This window comes from Lepisosteus oculatus, chromosome 8 (genome assembly GCF_040954835.1).
Source record: "Lepisosteus oculatus isolate fLepOcu1 chromosome 8, fLepOcu1.hap2, whole genome shotgun sequence".
Taxonomy (NCBI): domain Eukaryota; kingdom Metazoa; phylum Chordata; class Actinopteri; order Semionotiformes; family Lepisosteidae; genus Lepisosteus; species Lepisosteus oculatus.
Genome location: NC_090703.1, coordinates 1,960,263 through 1,984,982, shown reverse-complemented (window position 1 = coordinate 1,984,982; position 24,720 = coordinate 1,960,263). Strand labels below are relative to the sequence as shown.

General features: G+C 42.1%; 1 protein-coding gene and 1 non-coding gene across 2 annotated transcripts; one reads left to right on the top strand and one right to left on the bottom strand.

The window, feature by feature from the left end:
* The first annotated feature begins 10,429 nt into the window (after nucleotides 1–10,429).
* LOC102686415 (cholesterol 24-hydroxylase) lies at nucleotides 10,430–22,619 on the top strand. The gene is made up of 15 exons (XM_015350618.2): nucleotides 10,430–10,740; nucleotides 12,465–12,542; nucleotides 12,664–12,745; nucleotides 13,079–13,152; nucleotides 14,104–14,190; nucleotides 15,217–15,355; nucleotides 15,485–15,598; nucleotides 16,166–16,322; nucleotides 17,539–17,601; nucleotides 17,792–17,864; nucleotides 17,964–18,048; nucleotides 18,721–18,831; nucleotides 19,846–19,934; nucleotides 20,418–20,484; nucleotides 21,242–22,619. Exons 1-15 carry the CDS (start codon nucleotides 10,592–10,594, stop codon nucleotides 21,392–21,394), a joined length of 1,521 nt encoding a protein of 506 aa, XP_015206104.2. The 5' UTR covers nucleotides 10,430–10,591; the 3' UTR covers nucleotides 21,395–22,619.
* Nucleotides 22,620–22,699: 80 nt separating this feature from the next.
* Nucleotides 22,700–22,772, bottom strand: trnat-ugu (transfer RNA threonine (anticodon UGU)). Its single transcript has one exon. It is a non-coding gene; the product is annotated as a tRNA-Thr (tRNA).
* Between the last annotated feature and the right edge of the window lie 1,948 nt (nucleotides 22,773–24,720).

The window sequence follows — 24,720 nt, the reverse complement described above, 5'->3', positions numbered from 1 at the left end:
GAAGTTTAGGCTAATATCGAGAGGGTTTCAGAAAGATGTGAGTGGCATGGCTGATTGAATGATGATATAAATACTCTCTTAAACACCCTTAAAAATCCACAGCTCCTGGAACGTTTGGTCAGTTAACGTAACTGGAGGGCTCTTCCCTGTGCAGCCTGCCAGGAGGCGCCTCGCTCTCGGCCAGTGGAAGCCCTTTGCAGGGCACCGCCTGAGAGCTCCTGGAGGGAGGCAGAAGAAAAGTCAATTGTGAAGTTCTGGGGTGGAGCTCAAACCCTTTCTCTGCGTATGCTCCGGCACTTTCGTGTTTTTGTAAATAAAATGACCAGAATAACCTGGTCGACAGTCACAATGACCTTCTCCATGTACTCGTCAATACAGGCATCCTTTCATTCAGAAGGCCGGCGTGGAAAACCACAGGGTGTGTGTAATGGGGGTGTTCAAGACTTAATCCCTTGAAGTGGCCAGGATTACTACTTTGTTTTATGAAGAGGCCGCCACCAGTGGCCTGAATTGAGGTTCTGGCTCTAGGCAGGTAGAAGGAACATGCTGTTCCCCCTCCTGCTATGAATGCAGAGCAATGTGCATTAACCCTGGCAATGGCAGTACAGGGGCCTTGCCAGCTGGCGGTGGCTTGCGCCGTGTTTACTCTTCCTGACCAGCAGGAATATGAGATTTCCTATGTGTATTCCACAAGAGATGCGCAAACAAGGATTTTGTGTCAATGGGTGTTTTGTAACACCCACTCCCCACCCCTGTCTCAGGCTGGATTGCAGTGATAGAACAGCATAGTTCTGTAACGTACATCGAGGTATGAAAAAGCCATACATTCTGAGACTCCGAGAAGACATTCACCATGCATCTGAGGTGGCAAAAAGAAACAACTAATTATGCGTACAAAACGTGTGCCACTATAGTGTCTGATAAAGTAACCGACTTGATTGAAAGTGTGTAAAAAATGAAGGAAGTTCAAACTAGATATCATTAAATGCAGTTTCAGGACTTCTCCCCATCACCTTTTTGCTGGTGCCTTCCTTTTTTCAGGACCACTCTCCATTGAACAACAGATACTGTATTGCTATTGACAGACTAGTTTGGAAAACCCTGCAAAATGTAATAAAGCACACCGTCAAAACACCAAAGCTCAAGCTAAAACGGTCAAGCAGAAAATCATGGCAAAAAGTACAACAATGTAATGCATTTAGCACTTGTATATCTTATTCATGACCAATTGCTTAAGACAGCTCTAGCTCATTTGTAACCCGTATGATGTAATCCGGCCTTCACAGCTGTGGCCACTTGATTCAGTTTTGTCATTCCAGCCTGTCCATACTTTACTACAGCCCACAAATCAGAACAGTTTGATCTCTCCCACAATGCTGCCAGCTCCGTCCTGGCCCTAGAAACTGAGCTACTATTAAAGTGTCAGCCTGGATTAGCAGAGTCGGCTCAGTAAGCTCTGAAGCCTAAGTCAGGTGGACAAGAACTGCATTCCCCTTCTCATGCTCAGGAGGTTGGGATAGTTCTGTGGTTTAATTAATGGAAATATTTAATTATTAAAATATGACCTGCACAATCCAATTTGCAAATAAAGTCATTTAAACTGTCTCCCATATTCCACTGCTTTTTAAAGAGTCCTTCCCCTCATTTTGCAATGTTTTTACATTACACAGTGAACACTTCTGATACTCCGATTATGTACAGGGACATTTAATATACAGGTTTAAAGTATGAAGCGCCTTGCACATTTACTTTTGAAAATAATACTTAAACTTGTCTTTTTTACTGATCAAGCATTATTAAGTTATCATTGTCTAACCAACATGATCAGTTTTAAAACCCAGAAGTGTAAGTTTTTCTATTCTAGTATATTGTGTTGATTAGCTGAACACGTCATTCTCCCACAGCTGTTTCTGATTTGAAGGGCACCGGCAGGGAATTCCATGGCTGTGTGTTCTGTGGGTCGAATTTGTACAAATGCAAAACAATGTAAAGAGAGTCTGGTGACGTAACTTCATAGCTATTCTCTTTTAGCCTCAAACACAAAACAACATCTATGTTTTCATTTAATCAGTTTAATTGCTGAGGCAGGCTTTAAATTTAAGTGAAAAAGTACAGATTGTATTAATTCCAGCCTATTTAAATATGCACATTAATTTGGAGAGACATCATGATGCATCATGAATGGTTTTTAAAATAAATGCATCAGCACAAGGGTGTACCTCTCCAACGGATTTCAATGAAATAAATTATCCCAGTACAAACTCCTCACGAGTAGTTGCATCGTTTAAAAGGAAACAAAATGCAGGACCGACCCAATTCCAATTCCAGAAATCTCTAGTCCATAGAATAAGGCACCTTGAGATTTCACAGCTGCACTCATTAAAATCTGTAAATTCTAATGATTACTTTTTAAAATTAGTGAAAAAAGTATCTAGGAGAAAAACACATAAAGGAAGAAGTGAGTGAATCAGTTTTGATACACTTTTTTCAACCGGAAAGTTGAGTTGTTTTCCATTTATCTTAAAATTCAATTATAGCTATTGGTGCCCAAAACAGATAGCATCTATCTCTCTTCGAATGTGTCTCTGGCTGTTTAGCTGTTCTTATTTTTTTGTCTCAACTATTACACAACTCAGTTTCTTTTTCCACAATTAATTTCTGCTGAAAATTGTTCTTACAAGTGAAAGGAAAAATGCCAGGAAAAAAACAACAAAAAGTCCTCAAAACAGACATTTCTCTGGCTTTTATATGTAGCCAAAAGAAAACAAGCCAAATGTAACAAAAACCTGTTTAATCTGTGGCAATCTAAAACAAACACTGAGGCAATATTAAATAATGGCATTATTGTGTTGATTCTCTTGAGTAAATGTAGATGCAGTAGCTTCCTTCATACAGCTTTTGGCATTCTTTAAAATCTATGGTGAATGTCATGAAACTGTTTCTAAACAAATTTGCTTGCAATTTAAAGCAGATGTCTCTATAATCCAGGGATGCAAACTTTCTCATATTAGCATTCAGTGTTAATCCAAGAATCCGACAGTATTCAAACTGCGCAAGATCAACTTTCAGATTTCAAGATGTCCTCTTTAGCACAAACACTATTTGCCCAGGGCAAACCCTAATAATAAAGGTCTGTCACAATCTCTTTACTGATCTTTATCTGTTAAATCATCACCAGGTGAGAATTTGCTGGACTTGAGTTGAGCAGAATCATGAAAAGTGAAAAACATGTTTTTGGTACAAGCAGTTTTGCTAGTTGGTATTAAAGATTTTGTTAGGGGATATGATCTTTGAGGGTCTGATCGTCCCAAGAATGGTTCTTCTTTGTCATACAAAAATAGTTTTGTCTTGTTTTCTCTTTCTTACAAAAAACTACAGTAAAGAAAAATGCTCTTTGAATAGGAAGCTAGGCTTCATATACTATATTTGAAAACATTGGTGGAATATTTCAATAAATGGTTGCATGAGTTGGATCTATAGACTAGAAACATCTAAACAAACCAGGCAGCTCAAATAACCTCTTCTAGTTTGTAACCTTTCTTTTGTTCTACTTTTATGTTAACCTTTCTCCTCATGACAGTATATTTATGAAGTACAGTGCCACCTGCTGTCATGATTAAATGCTCTATCTTTAATGTATTACAGGAATGCTGCTACATTGCATCTTTTTTTGTGATCAAGGTTCCTGCTGAAACAGACCAGCAATATTATCTCCTCTATTGTTAACTGTTACTTAAGATCTGAAATACTTTTATGCAAATAGTTCCTACCATGCTTAAGAAAATATTCAATTGCAGGAATTCCAAAGCATTCAGCTTCCATTTATACAAGCAGGTGAATTTTCTTGATGCCGTTCTCAAATGTATTAAAATACACAAGTGCAAGGAGACGACCGAAAAACAATTTCTCCCAACAATTTACCTATTTATAAAGAAACAGCTGTCTGGAGATTCCTTGTGATGCCTCTCATGGTGCCGAGCCTAATGGGAGGCAGGTATGTATTTGTTCAGTGGGCTGACGGGGATTAGCCCATTGTAGTCATGGCCATTTAGCAGAGGAGCAGAGTGGGATCCTCAGCACTGCAGAGTGGACATGCTGACCAGGGCCTGGCGGCTTGGGAGGGTAAACAAACCAGCAGAGGGGCTGACCCCTCATCGGACAGGACAATGGAGAGATTAAGACACTGAAGAGGAGGTCAGGAATACGGGTTTGACCCTTAGGGCTCTCAGAAGTGACAGGAGGACTGGCCAGCAGCAGCAAAGCTGCAGGGCTGGACGTGCTCAACCTAGCAGAAAATTGAGAGCTGCATTCGACACGGAAAAGACTCGGGCAGGTCCTCCAGGGAAAGGAACCTGTGTGGAAGTTTTTTTGGGGGAAAATGTTGCCTTTTCCCTAAGCACCCACATGTTGGTCAGCTGAGCTGCTCTCAGGCTGCTCTTTACTAGCCTGCAGGGAATGGAAAACTAAAAGGTCGCTGTTACGCTATACTGAGTGGTATAAAAAAGGCTTTGAAAACCTTTGAGTTTTTAGTTAAAGGTTCAAAGGCTGTATGTTTTTTGACAGCATAAAAAAAAACCTACTGAAAAATTATAGTGACAAGATTTGTGGAAAATAATTCTTAATAAGAATAATTTCTTGGCTGTGAATAGCGCTTTTCACCAGCAGAGCAGGGAACCGCAAAATTGCTCTGACCAGAACCAGTATCAGATGGAATAAGAGGGTGTTCGGGTAGCCCAGGTTGTACAAGCCACTACTGTTACTGCATGTTGTGTACATTTCAAAGCACACATTGAGTTATAGATGCCACCTTTAAAATCATAATTGTTATCCTTGGTAACAACATAACATGTTCTCATTGCTCTTAGCATTTCCAGAATATATGTACTGGATATTGTGAAATTATATTTCCTTAAGTATACAAAAACCATTGAATATGTATTTTCGCATTAGTACAGCCTTAAAATATCTACTGCTTGTTGGGAATGGAAAATGTCTTCTAACAAACACATTCTTTTTAAGTTACATCAGGATTTTGACTCACCCCTTCCTCTTGGTTCACTGCACTTATCAGTGCCTGACTACTCTGGACTAGATGGGCTTTTTCAATAGACACTATAGATCACTACCTGGAACTGAGATAAATCTGTCCACAATCTGTCCCCATGTGGTGTCAGTTTGGTAATTCAACATGTCTAAGAAATCAAAAGTCCCAGTCAGACTGCTCTTTCAATGAGTTATCTTTTACATGATGTTATCATGCATTTTAGGGGGCAGAGATAATAGATAGATTGATTGCAAAGCTAACCAGATACAGAATATTTAGTTAATATGTGTCTAGTTAAGATGTTTCACCTGGCCAAGCTGATAACAGCTTTGAATAACTCAAATACAGGTAATACCCTCTGCTCTCTATTTTGTTAAAGACTCAGCTCGAAAAAAACCCCCGGCTTGATTCACTTATCTGTAAGGAGCCCCTTGATGTCCTTATTCATGGTCTTGCACTGCAATGCTGTTTGCTGAACTTAGCGGACTCTGCCAATGTTAGGGGACAATAACTTTTGGAATGCTGTAATGTTAATAATGCAAATCAGATTCTAGGAATTCTAGTTTGTCTAAAGAAATAACAAAGTCGTTCTACAATGTCACGGAGATGTGTTAAAATCTGTAATAATCCTTACACAAATCACCAGCAGACATAGCTGCTCCACACTATAAGATATACATTTATATATCCCAATATTCATTGTGTTATATATATATATTATAGCATATGTAAAGGATGCCTGTCCATTCCAGGAGAGACGCACAAGCAGAAGTACAGACACACTCACTCCCACCAGGGCCGATTTACCCTGGAGCCAGTTAACCCACCAGCATGTTTGTGGACTGTGGGAGAATACCAGAGCGCCCAGAGGAAGCCCACACAAACGTTACACGTCTCTGTCCAGTCTCGCGTTCCCACATGCGCGGTGTTTAACAAACGCTCACGCCGACACTAATGTACCTACAGCATCACCGTTCACTCCCGGCACCATTTCAGTTCCCCTCTTTCCTCACTTCCCTTCTCACTATTGCGGATTCTCCTCGAGCTCCCAAGTGCGCAGCGTTTACTATTACTGTCACTACTCGGTATCAGACCTCCTTGCTTGTCCCCTCCTTTACGATTTAGTCTTGTGTTTCGGACTGTTACTCTCCTGCTGTCTCAGCCGTTATCAGACCTCCTTGCTTGTGTCCTGGATTACGTTTTGGCTTAGCGATTTGGATTGGGATTCTCTCTCTCTCCTGCACAGAATCCATACTCCCTTCCCTGCTTCCTGTTACACAAACGGCAGACAGCAGCCCAGCAGTTGAACCCAGGGCACTGCTGCGGCAAGGCATGAATGAAAATTCTGTGTCATCATGAAAAATAAAATAGGATGTTTTACTGATCATAGTGGTAGTGTTTAAGCCACAAATAGAGTAGAACCATCTACACCTGTCCTGTACATTGGCCATTGGATGACTTTGTTAATGAAATAAATCAAACAAGCACCACACCTTGGTGTTATTTGTTCACTCAGACTGCCTTTCTATATCACTAGGACCCACTTGAAGGTCTGACAATATTCAGTGGCAAAAATATGCAAAAATTAATTCAGTTTGAAAGTGGTGAATACTTTTTCACGGACTGTAATTAAAGGTTTGTAGTGAGCAGTGCTGGTATTAAAGAAGGGCTTCTTCAAATACAACACTTAAGATAAGTCTCCAATGCCTTTAGAAAACAAAAGGATGCTGAATATGATTCTCAGCAATTCTCTTTGCTATATGCAAAATGACAAATTACTTCTTTTAAAAACAGTGTTATATGTTATTTTAAAATAACTCCATACTGTCCATTAGGTTAAAATGTGAAATTTATTTTCAAAATAATTGCAACAGGATTTTTTAGTTTTGAGTCTTAACATGTACAGATTAAAATGTAAAGACGATAGCGGAGAGTTCATTCTGGTTTCTGTAGGGGTACAGTAGGTGGACCAGAGAGCAGGTGACTCTGATCCATCACAGGAATTACCCCAGCACTGCTGGGCCCCATGGATGCAGCTGGCTGGACTCGGGCAACTGGGGTAAAGCACCTCACTCCAGGGTGACATATACCGTAGAGTAGATTTCCTTTTATATTAATATATAGCTTGGTCAAGATTTTCCATTTCTCAATGGATGAAAACAGATGTCGAATTGCTGTGAGATTCCATGAACAAGTCTTATGGTCCCTCGGAAGGGTTTGGAAATAAATCTTAAGAAACACAATCAAACTATGTTTGGAAAGACAGATGTCTGGATGATCTCCAGTAAACATAGTTGAAAGCAACACCCCCAGTTCATTGTCCACTCATACGCAAAGCCCAGCAAAGCCCACCTGTGAGTGAGCGCTCCTGCAGAGACTGGCAGTCATGGAACACAAGCAAAAAGCCAGAGTTGGCTACCAATGTAAGCTCTTACATAGTGGTGTTCACATGCACATAGATCCCTCTGTGTTTAGAACGGGTGTACAAACAGGGAGAGGCTTCAGAATAAGTAAAACAAAAGTTTGCAGTTGAGGAATGTAACTAGTGCACAAATAAAATAAAATGTCTGTGTTCATGCAGCTATTGGAGATCTCTATGTCACCTCATCTGTGTGTGGACCAGCATGTCTGAGGTCAATGCCTTGTTCTGTCAGTACAACCTGTCCTGGGCTAAACACACACAAGAACAGTTTCACTTTTCCTTGGTCATTACTGAAATGGGAAGAGTCAGCACACTCACCTTCATAAAATACATCATTATACTTTTTATTAACTTACAGCTTTCCAAAAATATTGCAATTATATTGGCTGGGATGTGGAATGCAGCCCTAACTATTATTGAAAGAAATCTGCCATTGGTGACAGGGTATTGTTTTAAAATTGCTGCAGCAAAAGAAGGCTGAAAATCCGAAGACAAAGAAAAACTGATGATACTATGAAAGTCATGTTTATGGTCATGAGACAGCACAGAGATTTCACTGTTGCATATTAATTGTTTGAAATGTCTAACTTTAAATGCTGCATTTTCAGTCTAGCGTGTGTCACTTAAACAGGCTTAATAGCATAATTGGTGTTTTCCTTCTTGCATGCTTCACAGACGTCGAACTGAGTCATCTTTGACAACTTAAAATCTCAATTCAGAATGTTTTATCTGTTGTGTAGCCCTTGATCCAGGATGACGGGTTGGGATAAAAATGAGTTGCATTTCTGTATGAGATACCAGGGGGATGCAAGTTCCTATTTTAGTAGGTCACAGGTAACACAGTGTCACTGGACAGAAACAGGCGTGTCCAGTTCACTGTTCTGAATCACGCAAGCTGAAGAGGAGCGTTAATGTTCCAGTTTTGAACTATCCCTGTAGATGCGAGTTAACAGCGGAAACTGAAAGGGTCAAACCCATTAACACATTCATTTTATTGAGTTAAATCTGGCAGTATAAATAGTATTTCACATTCCTAAATAAAGCTATTCACGATCATCACGTTTGATACGTTCATATTTCGGAAAATGTGTCAACAACTCATGGTAAGCTTTAATATCAACTTTTTTCATGGGTGGAAGAGATGGCTCTGAAGAACAGGAACCACATTCATACGCGGATCTGCTTGGTGAAAGCAGCATGTCTTTGCCCGTAGGGAAGAGGAAAGGTTTTAAAGCCGACGGTGATGTCGGATGAACAGATCTTGGATCTGTCTCCACTGGATCACGAGGATTCACTTGTGATTTCTAGCGGGGTGAAGGGTAACCCACAAGGTCTCCAGAGGTCACCGTGAGCCGCTCTTACATTTTAGCAAAGACAGAGAATAGTAGTGCAAACTGTTGTTAAGACATCTCAACACATGAACCAGGGGTGACTCTTCCAGTTAATGTACTAAAAACATGCGTCACCGCCGTCAGTGTAGCATGCCCAATTTAGGACGCACGTAAAATGTATTTTTAGAGTAGCAGAGTCGACAGACGTTTAACAAGCATATTTAATGCAATATCGATAGACATTTTGCTTTTTACCCAGACAGCCATTAATATCGGTTAATTTAAACACCCCTCTGTGACAGAGCCTGCCAAGCTTCTTTTCCCGTCAGCAATGCTTTGCAATCGTGAAATCTGGTTTTGCCATTTCAGAACCGGTAGTGGTAGAGTGCTCATTATTTTGCTTAAATTCGAGCAGAATCACAGCTGACGTTTTTTACAGCATATTTAATTATATCAGCGATTGTAACTGAAATGTATTGGATTGCGCGGAAGTCTAAAAACATGAAGATGAATCATTACTCATAGGCCACCAAAGGATAAGTGGACTTTGCTGCTGTTTTCATAACTTTTATCATCTTTGGAATTTAGTGTATGCCATCCTAATTTTTTTACAGTCAAACCAATAAATTAAAGATAATGTAACGCAACGGGGGCTCAGGCGGGCGCCCTTGCCGCATCTGGTCGGCCCCATCCCGACTGGAGGCTCGAACCCAGGACTTCCGCGTCTCTCTGCAGCAACCCAGCCCCGTGAGCTAAAGAGAGATCTCTCCACAGCCCAGTAGCTGTGGTCCTGCTATCACAGGGAAGGGCGGTGACGTCACCCGCTCTGGTACGCCGGCTCTTACACACAGTGCTTGTCGGCCGTAAGCGTTACACTCTCCCCCGCTTAAATCGCCGTCCCCGGCGAAGGGCTATCCCGCCCCGCTTCTGACACCAATGTAACGCAACGTGGGGCTCAGGCGGGCGCCCTTGCCGCATCTGGTCGGTCCCATCCCGACTGGAGGCTCGAACCCGGGACTTCCGCGTCTCTCTGCAGCAACCCAGCCCCGTGAGCTAAAGAGAGATCTCTCCACAGCCCAGTAGCTGTGGTCCTGCTATCACAGGGAAGGGCAGTGACGTCACCCGCTCTGGTACGCCGGCTCTTACACACACTGCTTGTCGGCCGTAAGCGTTACAATAACAAGAAAACTCTGACCATGATGTAACACATACGGCCACCATTGCAGGTTGTTCGAGCCAGCTTACCAGCGCGGTGACGTCCCTGCCCTTCCCTATGAATAGCAGGGACCGCAGCTTCTAACGGCAGATTTCCCTTTGGCTCAAGAGGCTGAGTCCCTGTTGAATGATGCCGGAAACCCGGGTTCGAGTCCCCGACTGTGGGGACGCATACCCACGTGAACCCTACGACTATATAGACCGTGGAGCACCCATATTTGAATGCAGTAAATCATTAACCATTCAAATCCAGTATTACGACATATCTTTTTACTGCATTTAATTATGATATAATGTCTTAAAAAACAAATAATGTGTGGAAGAATATCTTCACTTTTATACATTGTTTTCCTGTTTTCGCGTTACCGCGCTTTAACTTCATATCGGTCGTGTTCCTGAAGCGATTCGGTTTATACTATCCTACGATTCCCTGCCAGAGCAGCAGCACCAAGCACCATGATCCCGGAAAGATAACGTTGCCAGGCGGAATTGTTTTTCAAAGACTTCTAAAGGTCACTTCTACAACGCAGAAACGAACCGAGGACAAGGAGAGCTCTCCGTGTGGCACTTACAACAGCCATGGCTTTACTGAGTAGTGTCGCGCAGTGCGTGTCCAGCGTTCTTCTGTATCTGTTCTTCCTGTTGCTCTGCGCTTTTATTCTGTATTGTCTCTATGTGAAATACATTCACATGAAGTTTGATCACATACCCGGGCCGCCGAGGGACAGGTGAGTCCCTTTCGTCCAGTTACGCAAAGAGTCATCATTTGCTAAAATTACACATAAATAAACGCAACGAAAGATTACGCTAAACGTTTGAGGGTTTCTGGACTCTCCGATATTCTGTTCCAACGTCTTTAGAAACGCTGCTGTCAGATCTCCTTTCACATGTCCGTATTATATCTTTGTGTGTCCGGATTGTGAGTAACTCTTGTATTGTATTGTATGTATTGTACTATTATTATATAATTCGTTACACTGTGGCTGTGTTGTGTGTGTTAAGCTGCTGTTGCACTGCAATTTCCCTCACTGGATCAATAAAGTATCTATCTAAACACAAAGACATCATTAGTACGCATGTTTCGTATTAGAATAATGGCGTCGGTTTTTGTGTGACCTAGTTAACTACCCCCTTTAGTTTTCCTGTGCCTGTTGTATCAAGGGATTTTAGTTTACGTGCTTGCCGGGAGTTGGAGCCGATAGACCTTAAATCATGTGCAACTTCAACAAAAGTTGCGATTTAAAGCAAAACCTGGCCTTTTTTTTTCTTTAAATTCATAACGTTCAAGTAATTTTGCAGTTTACAAAGGGGTCGTATTTCATACACAGTCCAGACTTATTTCTCCGTGTTAACTGGTTACATAACTCCAGTTAAGCGCATGGAGAGCAAGACGAGGCAGTGACCAGTAAGAAGTGGGTAGACCCTGCTGGGTGTCGGAGTATCGGGGTACCCCGGTGTGCCGCGGAATTTCCTGCCTCCAGTTTCCCCCTCGTGCCCTCCGTGCCAGGATAGGGCTGCACTCTGAGCGGACACCTCCCATACACAGTACAGGTTGCTCGACCTCCATAAAGTCTGCTCCTCACTCATACTGACTAGAACAAACTTATTCGCTCAGCTGGGCATTTGCTCATCTAGTCTGCGTTTTTGTTAATGATTTTGCATAAAATGTTATTCAGATCTTTGCCTTATCCTGTTACATTGTATTTCTCCTCACATTTACTCTTTCACACAACTTAGTCTTAAATTAAACCCTGCAATCTCAAATCCTCCTCGATAGAAATTACATACTGTAACTGGGAAGAAAAGGTGTTAATTTTATAATAATAATAATAACAATAATAATAATAATTGTTTACACTTATATAGTGCTTTTCTGGACACTCCACTCAAAGCTCTTTACAGGTAATGGGGATCCCCTCCACCACCACCAATGTGCAGCATCCACCTGGATGATGTGACGGCAGCCATAGTGCGCCAGAACGCTCACCACACATCAGATATCAGTGGGGAGGAGAGCAGAGTAATGTAGCCAATTCATAGAGGGGGATTATTAGGAGGCCATGATTGGTAAGGGCCAATGGGAAATTTGGCCAGGACGCCGGGGTTACAACCCTACTCTTTTCAAGAAACGCCCTGGGATTTTTTAATGACCACAGAGAGTCAGGACCTCGGTTTTACGTCTCATCCGAAGGACGGTGCCTGTTTACAGTATAGTGTCCCCGTCACTATACTGGGGCATTAGGACCCACATGGACTGCAGGGTGAGCGCTCCCTGCTGGCCCCACTAACACCTCTTCCAGCAGCAACCTTAGTTTTGAGATGTTTTGATGGGTGTCGTGCAGTGTAAAGTACTAGAATCATTAGTACTTTATCGGCACTGTTTTACAGATCAGCCAGTTTTGTGTCCTTCCTGTTGATCTTTAACCTTTTTCTGTTTTCCATCTTTGTACAGCTTTCTTCTGGGACATTCCTACACACTAAACAAAAAGTTTGAGGACTACAGAGTGGTACATGACCAGTTCCTTGAATGGTGAGCAAACATAACTTTCCTGATATTATAGAGAGTAGTTCAGATATTTTATTGTCTTGTGTGCTTTCAGTAGACCCACATGTAGATCAGCATGCATGTCACAAACATTTATCATTGTTAGGGCGGAAAAGTACGGACCTGTCTATCGCGTCAACTTTCTTCACACGGTCATGCTGACCGTCACCAGCCCGGAAGCAGTGAAGGTAAAGCCATCAGAGTACGATATTTTTCGACAGCTCTAAATGTGTTCATGTGCACACTGACAAACAAGGAGTGCATAATATCATTGCATCAATCTTCTCAAGAGTGCTGTTCCTCGGTGTTTAGATCTCTGAGGAGTATGATTTTTAAAGCATCTTTTTAAATGCTTGCAGTGTCAGGTATATTTCATTTGCTTGTGCTTTAGGCATTTTTATCATATAGTCTTTCTTTTGAAAATTTGTATTTTTGATGCTGAAAATTCCTGCAGTCGTCTTAACAACTGTTTGTTAATAATGCATACGTTAACAAATGCTGTTACTGATGTCATTATTCAGGAACTTCTGATGTCTCCAAAGTATCCTAAGGATCCAGTCGCCTATAAACGTCTGTTTTATTTGTTTCGGAAAAGGTACTCTTGTGGAAGAGGGCAAAGATGCATTGCTTAATGAAAGATCATGTAAATGTCAGTTTGCAAACCACAACATGCATTTTCTTTGGAAAAAGTTTTTACAAACTTCATTTGACACTGCATTTGCAGAGAATGAGACACTAACTGCTGTGGCCTGTGTAGAGACCCAGTCGAGCGCACACAACGCCTTTGACTTCAATGGCGTCAGAGTTATTCAGGTTTCATCCTACGTAAATTTAGAGAATTCCCTCACGTTGTAACGTCTGAAGAGCTAATGAAGTGTGCTCTGCTGCTTGCATTTCACACTCCCAGCACCTATGTCATGGGGAAAACTGCTTAATTTCCACTGTCTTGACTCCAGATTACAATAAGATCAGAATCTTTAACCAATATTTATGTGGCTCACTGGTGTATAACCACCCCTGTGTTATCTTCATATAAACCTACGCTGACTTTTAACTTGCAGTGATTCACATCTTTAACCAAGAGAAATATTTTGTCCAATTACCTGCAAAGAAAAGAAACTAAAATCTGTATTCCCCTTTGAAAGAACAGAAAGTAATCTACCTGAAAGACCTTAAAGGCTGAATATTTTCAATTTAAAATTAAATGCTGATTATCCTGCTAGAATGAAAAGGATATTCCATTACTCATAAGTACTAAATTAGAAAGCAGAATTATTTTTTTATGGAAACACCAACTGATGCTAGCCATAAAATTTACAAAGAATGAAACATTTTTTTTATTTTTAACACACTCTCTAAGATGTCAAATTGGCCCAAGTCTCAATAAGAATTTCTGCGCAATGATTACGTAAAGTTCAAAGAATATTTGAAAAGTAAATTAAATACAAAACACTTGGATAACACAATCCTTATGATTTCTTGAAATACTATACTAATTTGAAGTTCTTGATGGCGGAGAATGATCTACATGCAATGTTCTCTGTAGGTTTTTAGGTAATGGGTTGCTGACTGACCCGGATCATGACCACTGGTACAAACAGCGCAGAGTTATGGACAGTGCCTTCAGCAACTCGTGAGTCCCCTCTGGTGTCACCCTTTCTTCCTCTTATATATCCACTCCAATTCCACATGCTGGAATGCAGCACAGGGAGGACAAACCTTTTTCACAAGAAGTGTTTTTGTAGCAGATATCTGTAATGTATTTTACAATGTATTGTGAAAAAATAAAAAAAACCTTGTGATGATGTTCTATGGTAAACATAAATAACGCACAACTAGTCCATGGTACAAGTATAGTTCCAGTGGCAGAGTAAAGTGTGCTTCCATGTGGGTTCGAGGGGCAGTGGAAAGTGTAATGAAGATACGCGCTTGCGGACCGGACACTTTCTGCACAGTGTGTAGAGGAATGGGCCTTGAACGTCTGAAACATGGACCGGATATGTAAGATAAGATAAGATCACTTTATTGGCCATATATAATTTATTTCATTAGGAATTCATCTTTTTGCATACCCCAGCTTGCTCTCCATGAGACACAGACAGGGAGAGAGAAGCTTGGGGTCAGAGCACAGGGTCAGCCATTTATATAGCACCCCTGGAGCAGCTGGGGTTAAGGGCCTTGCTCAGGGTCCCAACAGAGTAGGATTCCTCTGCCAGCTGCAGGATTTGAACTGGCATCCTTCAGGCCACAGGCACAGATCCTGAGCCACAGAGCCACCACTCTGCCCTTGTATGTGGGAAAGCATGCAAGAGTGAGTGTATGGGAAGTGCAGGACAGGCCATGCATGTAATGAAAGTTCGGGAGGTGTGCTCTGGTGTCTGTATCTCAGCACCTCGGACTGCACAGAGGGTAACGAGCTGGGCTCGCTAGAATTGGCGCCGTCATCCTCATCCAACGGGATGCTGCTTGAATTCAAATGCAGCATCTGTGTCATCGCTTGGATAGCAATGCTAGCTTTTTAGTATTGGTAGCGGTAGTAGAATACCACGAATTGGCCATTCGACAAAATATGCAAGCTGATCCAGTCACATGTATGAAATGTACACACGGTTGGACCAGTTTGGGGATTCAGGCTGTGATTTCTCCTGCTGTGTGGCAGATACCTGAAGGGGCTCATGGGCACCTTCAATGAAAAAGCTGAGTGCCTCATGGAGAAGCTGCAGGAAAAGGCTGAGACACAGGAACACGCCAACATGCACCACCTGGTCAACCGCGTGACACTGGACGTCATTACCACGGTTGGTCACCATGCTGCCCATGTGTCTGTACAGCGCCACTCCCCCCGTCTCGCCAAACACCCATTCCCTCAAGTCTGACTTCTTAACCCTTCGTGAAACAAACCTTTTCCATTGCTATTTTTTGTACAGACAGCATTTGGAATGGAGTTGAATTTGCTGGATGATGACACCACCCCTTTTCCAAGAGCTATATCTTTGTGTTTGAAAGGAATGGTGCGCTACGTAAGAAACCCTTTTATGAAGGTAGGAGACAGATGTTTTACTCATCTTTGTAAAGGAGGAAGTGTGGTTCTAAAATCTACAGCGTATAAACTTACTCCTGACTGCTTTGAGAAAATGCAATCACCAGATTGCAATGCAAAATCTTGCAATGATTTTCATATTATTGATGTTTAAGCAAAATATCAATCGATCTAACATTATCAGGAACATCTTTTTGTACCGCAGATTACTAAAATGGGGAAAATGGGATCAAAACAAGTGTCTCAAAATAAAATTAGTTTTAGTTCGTTTTTAGTTTAATTCTAATTAGAAAACATCAAGACAGAAAGCTCATCAACAGTTCAATAGCTGTAAGCAAAATAAATCTGTGCTGTTTGTAGCAGGGGTCATGATCGAGGTCTGTCATCAGTCCATTTCCTACAGTTTTATAAAGAATATGGAAATAACATTCTGCCCTCTGAAAATTTAACAGCAGGACCCACACCGACTGCAGGGTGGCTGCCCCCTAATGGCCCCACTTACACCTCTTCCAGCAGCAACCTTACCTTTCTCTGGAGTCTCCCATCCCATTTTTCCCTCTTTCCCTAGTTTTTTCCTTGGAACTGGAAATTTATAAAAGAAGTGGAGGACTCTGCAGTGCTGCTTCGCAGAACTGGAAGGGAGTGCATTGAAAAGAGGAAGCAAGCAGTGAGAGCTGGGGAGGACGTTCCTCGAGACATCTTAACTCGGATTCTGGAGAGTGCAGGCGAGTCCATCCAGGAGTACGCTCGTTTGCTGGTTTTTATAAGGAGCAGAGGAGGCCCTCCTAGCTCATCTAGTTTCATCAAACACTCAGACAGCTAACAAATGCTAAACAGGTGCATCTTTTAATTATAAATTCCTTTGCAGGTATCTTAGCAGTATCTTTGTCTTGTGAAAAAGTTTAAATTAAAAAAAATGTTTTAAGAAGGAACCATTCGATCAGAAGCTAGCTTGTCAAAATGCTCTAATTGTCTTCAGGGTAAAAATTCAGACAGCACAAAGTAATCCAGTGTCTCTGTGAGTATTTTTGTTTTTTATCTTTGGCAGAGATAATGCTTTGGTCTCACTTGCATTAGAAGAAGCTGACAAGAAAATCAGTGTCTGAAATGTGCTTCTTGCACTGAAGCTGTAACTGTGTGTATAATTAATTGTTAGGTTTTCTGAAAATAGCATTCTTAGAAGTCTAGAAGAAAAATTAGATTGCACGCTTACTTGTAAATAGATATCAAATACAAGCTTTCCAAAATAACACATATTAGAAAATAATTACAAAACTAGTGCATTTGGCACTCCATAGAAACAACTTCTAACCAATTCATTGCCTGAATGAAATAAAAGAGAAAAAGAACGCAGGTTTGAGGTTTGCACAGCCCGTTGTGGTGTGGGTGCGCAGCCCCTTGTTGTAAGGTTCTGTGGTAGTGTTTGAACAGGAGGCCACTAAGGATGCTTAGATAACAGAATTTGATATGGTTAAACTCTGAGGTACCTCATTGTATAAATAGTTCATCTTTACCTGTGCAGCTGTTAGACTCACAAGGGGAAGGGTTAGGTCACTGGGTGACTGGAGTTATGCTAGGAGCTGCTCAAGCATAAATAAGTCTGAGTGGGTCTAATGCATTTTTATACTTGAAGTGATCACTTTTTCCTTACAGGTAGGGGAATACATTTGCAGATTCCTTTTTATGCTATTGCCTTGTACCCTGGAAGGAGGGGCAGTACTGATTGAAAAGGTTTACACGTGATTTATTTGCCCTTTTGAAAAGGAGCAGTGATTTGGCTCAGTTTGGATGAGCCTGAAAAGGAACTAGAACAGAAATTCTCGCATTCAGTCACTCACATGTAATACATTTAGCATAATGGATTGCAAAGAAAGACATTAATGATCATGTTTTTGTATTTCTCTTTAAGTTTTAAATTAAATCCATTTTTTTCTGTTTTAGAGGAACATGGAGACTACGATGATGAGCAAATGCTGGACAACTTCGTAACATTTTTTGTAGCCGGTGAGAATTGTAGCCTTTCTCATTCTCTGGCAGTTCTTGTATTAGATTTTTTAAAACTACCTTCTTACGGTATATATGAACCAAATATTTATCAGGCCATATCCTTTATTATAATTATATTAATAGGAAATTACCACAACCCTAAGAACTGCAAGAAAATGACATATTAAATTATTATTTTTTTCCTAAGGGCAAGAAACGACAGCCAATCAAATTGCCTTTACAATAATGGAGCTAACAAGACAGCCAGAGATAACAAAAAGGTGAGCTGCTGCCTGTGCACAGAAGCCTTGATGCAAGTGCAGTGTTTGTAAGGAAGAAAACCAGAAAGGGTTCTGGAAAGTTAAATCTTTTCATTTCAGGCTCAGAAATGAGATTGCTGATGTGCTTGGCTCAAAGCGAGAGATAGATTATGAAGACCTTGGAAAGTTAACGTACTTGACCCAGGTAGGTGTAACGAGAGACATTGATTTTGGGCGTACAGAGTCCGTGTGTGAATAATAATAATAATTGCTTACACTTATATAGCGCTTTTCTGGACACTCCACTCAAAGCGCTTTACAGGTAATGGGGATCCCCTCCACCACCACCAATGTGTAGCCCCACCTGGATGATGCGACGGCAGCCATAGTGCGCCAGAACGCTCACCACACACCAGCTCTCAGTGGGGAGGAGAGCAGAGAAATGAAGCCAGTTCATAAATGGGGATTATTAGGAGGCATGATTGGTAAGGGCCAATGGGAAATTTGACCAGGATACCGGGGTTACACCCCTACTCTTTTCGAGAAACGCCCTGGGATTTTTAATGACCACAGAGAGTCAGGACCTCAGTTTTATGTCTCATCCGAAGGACGGCGCCTGTTTACAGTATAGTGTCCCCATCACTATACTGGGGAATTAGGACCCACATGGCCCGCAGGGTGAGCGCCCCCTGCTGGCCTCACTAACACCTCTTCCAGCAGCAACCTTAGTTTTCCCAGGAGGTCCCCCATCCAGGTACTTAGGATTCAGTGGGTTGCCAGTTGTGAGTTGCAGGGTGATATGGCTGTGTGGGTACGGTATGTACTGTAGGCGGATCCCACCTCAATACTGTGGATTTTCCTCTGGGCACCGCCACAGGTCTTGAAGGAGTCTCTGAGGCTGTACCCCCCTGGCCCCGGCACGTCTCGGTGGATTGCTGAGGACTCGGTCATTGAAGGGATTTTCATTCCTGGAGGGGCTTCTGTGACGGTAGGTCTTCCTTGCGGTTGTAACAAGTTGGTTTATCGGGTCTCATTCCCCATTTATGTTCCCAATTGTTCAAAGATGAAGCATGAAACCAGAGCTTGACACAGAAACAAAAGCCAGGAAATAAAAGAAACTGAAGTCTGTGCATACCGTTGCTGGTCTCTCTAGGGATTATTGCACAGCCAAGCCCTTATGCCTTAATATTTCTTAGATCCCTGCAGCATCTGAAAGGGACACATGCAGTATGTCTGACACACAGAGACCCAGTATGGTGGAGACTTAGCTGAAGCTGAGCAGTCTGGAAAAGGCAGGACCAAGGAAATCATGCTGAATCCAATTGTTTGTAAATAATCACTGTGCTTGGTGTTTTTGTTGTTTTGTAAATAGACCTAAGTGTCTGTTAAGTTATTACCTGTTCTTTTGTTCTGAAACTGCACTGAGCCAGGAGAATAGAATCTGTGTGAATATGCTCAACACTCCCTGACTGCTGTTGTATTATTTGACTCTTAGCAATTTTCTTTCCAGGTAAGCTGGTATGAGGCCCTTATTTTTAAACTTTAATTTGACCTTGTGTATACCCTTATTTATTACAATTGGTGTCTGAACCAATCCTGCATCCTCTTCTATTGTCTATTACAATATACTGAGCATCAAAATCTATCTCCTTTTTTAAAAAAAACATGCGCTTTGGTCAGTTTCTTTTGCTGCTCAGTATGTATCGATACTAGAGAATATTTTGCATGTGTTCATGCAAAGGGTTGCTGCTGTGTGGCACTGAGCACTGTGTGTGTGCATTGCAGAAACTGACCCGCTCGGACGTGTCCTGCCTAATGCAGCCAGGCAAGGAGCACATCCCAATGTCCTCCTCTCACATCTGCCCTGTTTCTGGAACTAGTGACCAGAGTGCAGCAGGAGCTACAGCAGAGTGTGGGACTAGCAGGCGGAAGCATGGGGTAGTTCAGACGGCTTTCTCCCTTGCATGTTCGTGTTTACTGTGGTACTTCTTGTGTTTAACAGCTGAACACTTATATCATGGGAAGAATGGAGAAGTTTTTTAAAGACCCCTTGAAATTTGACCCAGACAGATTTCATCCAGATGCTCCAAAGTAAGTCCATGTACATCCCCCCTCCCGTTTCCCTGTCCTGTTGTGCTTGAATTTCACACGAACCTGTACAGTTAATCACTGCACTGAAACAAGCTCTTACCTGGAAGTGAGATACACCTGTACAGGTCCTGCAACAGTGACCAAATGTGGACAAAGAGCGTGATTAGATTTCTGAATGAACACTGGCCCTCCCACGTGTACATTTCTAAATGTGTTGAGGTTTGAGCACGATGGAAAGGATGTTGGATAAAATTGTCTTATTGTTGATTACAGTCTTAAGTCTTTTTACTCAGGTCCTGGATTATCCGGATCCTTTAGGTTTTCTGTGCATCGTAGCCTAAAACTGAATAAAATTCCTATTTGTATTATCGAGGCAGTCAGTGGTGCTGGTGGGTAATTGAGAGATGATTGGAATAAAAAGACAAGTCCTTGCTATTTAAATAAATAATGGAATGATGCTAAGAGTGTGCCTTTTTATTTTAGGCCGTACTTCTGCTACTTTCCCTTTGCGCTGGGCCATCGCTCCTGCCTGGGACAAGTCTTCTCTCAGGTGAGGCTTCCTGCTTTCTGGGTTGGGGGTTCAGGTAAAGAGGTGGACGTCAGTTTAGGTTTGAACTAGGAGCTGCGTCAGCATGCGCAGGCTGCAAGGGAAGAAGTTAAGGCTCATTCCATGAAAGGAAAAGAAATATTGCATATATATATCAGCTGAGGAGCCTTCTCCAGGTGTGAGGGAGAGAGAGAAAGTTGCCAGTTCAATTCTGCAAAGTTTAACTGATAGACAAAGCAGAAACATGCAGCAGTCATGACAGACACTGTAGTCTTATTACATCACCATAATTGATCACAGTACAGCTATTCCTTAATTAATGAAATGGCTACATTTGCAAGGGGAACGTTCAGAAATAAAAAATCAGTTTCATGTGAATTTAAAGCTTTGAAAGCTGGAGTTTTCTTTTCAAGCACTGTAGGTTTTGGTACCCTTTGGGAAAATTCTGAGAATATGCAGTATATGAAAAGCTAGTACTTTTTTATGGGCATAAAATTGCTTTCATATTTTGCTTGGTGACAGCTTTTGTCTTCAGGAAGATGTGTGGTGTACTGCATTGATTTTGAAATTCCATCCACATTCTTGAAAATTTTTGCTTGAAAAGTTTGCCTTGAGTTTCCCTGTTTACTTGCCATCAGAATTGTTTTTGCCATCAGCCCAACAAGTAAGGAGTACCCACATAATGGCTGTGTTCTAGGACCTCATCTTGATTCATCCCTCATCGCAGCAGTCCTGATGAAGATTTTTTTTTCTTGCACAGATGGAGGCTAAGGTTGTGATGGCGAAGTTGCTCCAGAGGTTTGAGTTCCAGCTGGTCCCAGGACAGCCGTACGGGATAATGGACACAGGAACACTGAGGCCTCACGGGGGAGTGGTGTGCAGAGTGACCCCGTACAGCAGAAAGGGCTCTTGATCTGGGCTGCTGTTGAGTGGGATGAAACTGCCTTAAGGAATTCATAAATGTTATTGTACTAACAGAAATCACGTTTTCGCACTCTTCTAAAAGAATATGGAATCAAATTCCTGTATGATATGGCCTGTCATTGAAAATGAAGCTTTAAAGCTTGAGTACTATATTATGATTCTGGCTTCTTTTTGGCTGTTAATCATTATTTTTTTGTTTCTTCTTCAGTCTTAATTTACAAAATTAAAATACCCTGAACTAGTGTGAAAAATATCCTAAAAATCTGGGAATTCATCTAATGTAAGTCTGTAATGTGTGGGTTCGCTAGGATCAGTCGTATATCCCCAAGGTGAAAATCACGTGGGCTCTGCTGTCCTGCTGTGAGAACTGATCTGAAAACTGGTGACAGGAGATGTTGGTGCACAGGCTTTAATCTCTCTGCAATCTCACTGTCACCATTCAGTTTGATTCATTACTTCATTACTAGTTCTGTGTGCATTTTCTTCTGAATTCTGATCTTTTAAAGATAGAATTTCCCTTTCCGCAGAATGAAACGGATGTTACTCAAGTTTTAAAAAAGACTCAATTGTGTTTACTGGCCTGCTACCGCTTTCCTGTTTTCTTAAAAAAAAACAACAATTTGTGCTACTTTTTAACATTTGTAATAATGATACGTTTTTCTCATTTGATTCAGTGAGGTAAGATAATGGGGAACAAACTGTGTATTCCTTGAGTCACTGTTTACCCAGCTGGGTGTTTGAGCAGTTGCAGCCTGTTGCCAAGGGTCCAATCCCACAGCCCTTTCTGCCGAGTCCAACTCACAAGCCACAGCTGGCCCTCGTGTTTCCACTAGAATCTCTCGGCTTCAATGCGCAGAATGTATGTATAACAACAGAAGCAATAACCGGAATACGTCTTCCTATTTTCTGTGTAAATTGAACTCAACGTGTCCTCTGGAGATCTAGTGACATCTGGTGGGCATTCGCTGAATGTTTAAAATGATTTCTTGCTCACTTTTGGTTAAAATACACGTGTGGTTGTTAAAATTTTATTACACTTAACGTGGAGTTCGTTTTGATCTATGAAACATTAGACTTTATACTGTACCTATCGTGTGTACTGCTCCGCTATGCTCTGTAAAAATGTCAATGTAAATTTATGAAAATTTACTAAATGGTTCGCATGGGGGTTTTTGATCACTGAACGCTATTTTAATAAAGAGTATAACAAAGAATTGCTTTGTGACAGTTTTTTTTATTTGTTTCGGAAGTTTTTGTATATGATGTTATGTTTAAAAAGGAAGTAGAAAACACGAGGCCCCAGCGAGGATCGAACTCGCGACCCCTGGTTTACAAGACCAGTGCTCTAACCACTGAGCTATGGAGCCGGCTGGTACCATCACCAACACACTACTTTAAATATTTTAATATTCAATTTCTTTTTAGAATTTTCTTCCTGTGTATTTAGATTTGTTCTGTTTATATCTGTCCTAATTTTAATTGTTGCGTCTCTGAAATGCGGAAGTCGAGTAGTTAGATTCGCGCAATTTCATCGCAGGATTTTCAGCAGCGCCGTGAACCTGTGCAAACAATAGAGTTTATCTGCCAGATACAGATTATAAATAGCGTTCAGACGGGTAGACTGAACACAATCGGCCTCGTTACAAATAATATCGTTCTGAAACATTCTCCACTATTGCGTCACAGACATGAACGCCGTGGGGGGCGGTGGCAGCGCACATCTTTCTTCGTCACCGCCGCCGGCCAATCAGAGAGAAGGAAACAACAGTTGCCTGGCGACCGCAGGTAATAGCCGCGGCCGTGAAGCTGGGCAACAGGGACTTTTCCTGCGATTCGGACGCGCCCGACGACTCCCTCCGGCGGCCGGACGCCGCTGTCGCGCTGGTCGTCGTGGAGGGACACACTAAAAAACTCCCTTCTTATCCCCCTGCTTTCGGGAAAACAAGTCGGGCAAAGTAACAGGAGAACCATGTTTTTAAAATTTATGTATCTGCGTGAAAACGAATATTAATATCGATTCCGGTCCTCTAAGAATCACAATTGCGCGCCCCAATGTGACGGGCTGTTGTATCCCTGTACGTCTCACTTTTTCAGTAGTTTACATAAATGGCTAGAAGGCTAGAGCCAATACACCTAGAATATGTTTTTCTTAAATGATTTGAAAAATCAGTGGGTGCGAAATAAATGAACAGGACAGCAGTATTACATCACAACAAATACGGGGGGAATCATTAGGTGTCATTAGGAATCACTAGAATGCACATTTTTTTGTTTCCTACAGCATCTGGCATCAGATAAACTAAACAGTTCTATCTCTTTCAAGCGCACCACCGATGAACGGGTTCTCGGTGTTACAGATTGTGAGTTATGTTGGAAAGCTAGAAGTCATTCATTTTTCATTATGTAAAGACAGCCAATTGAATTTCGATAATAATGTAATGAACCCTAATAATTTATGTTAACTATCGTTTTACCTGTCTTCCTAAAAAATCGTTTTTGACGCTTTCGATTGGCGTCCATCGCAGATTTTATTCTCCAGAAGACACGTATACAATACTCTTGGCTCTCTAGGTACGGTAAGATCAGATCACAGGACATTTTTAGCCTCTTAAATACTATGATGTCAGTCGAGTACCAGACTCGGGAAGGCTGAGCTCAAACGCCCTGTCTGGAAAAGAAAATCTAAATGTGATTTACAAGGCTCGGTGGTGTACTCTCTTAACCGTGTCACATCCGTGTGCATTTCGTCCGTATTTTTTAAACGTTGCACCAACACGAAGTTTACCTGAACTTTTCGGGATCTGAATAAGAGCAGCCGGTGGAAAAGTCCTCCGCTGGCGACGAGCGGTACTCAGGGCAGGGGGGTGAGGGGGGCTCTCCAGGTTTTTTTTTCTTCCAGGACCGATTCACACACTGACCTCCTTTGCATCGTCCACTCCCAGCACTGCTTTCAAGCTGCGGTTGCGTGTGGCACGAAACACACCACAGCACCCTGGAAGAGAGCCGCGGCCTCACAGGGGTTAATTTCCCTTTACTGATTAACAGGTGTGTGTGCCGATCCCGGAGGGGGATGGACGGCAGAAGACGGGGCTAGAGAGGAAAGGGACACATCTCCCCCTTTGAAAAGGGAGGTAGGGAGCGGGGTATGGGAAGGATATCGGCTGGAAGGTCGGGGATCAGTCAGGCTTCGCCCCCAGAGAAAGGCCCTCGAAGAGCGAGGTCTGGGGTGATGAGGGGCGCTCCGGTCCTGATGGAGAAATACCTGACGGCACCGGAGGCGGAGGAAGATTAGGGGAGCAAGGTGTATTCGATAAC

Excerpts from the sequence above, each read along its gene's own strand:
- LOC102686415 (XM_015350618.2), top strand. The coding sequence starts at position 10,592 with ATGGCTTTACTGAGTAGTGTCGCGCAGTGCGTGTCCAGCGTTCTTCTG. Across the intron at positions 14,191-15,216 it reads GACAGTGCCTTCAGCAACTC|ATACCTGAAGGGGCTCATGG; the intron begins GTGAGTCCCCTC and ends GCTGTGTGGCAG. Across the intron at positions 17,602-17,791 it reads CGTAACATTTTTTGTAGCCG|GGCAAGAAACGACAGCCAAT; the intron begins GTGAGAATTGTA and ends TTTTTTCCTAAG.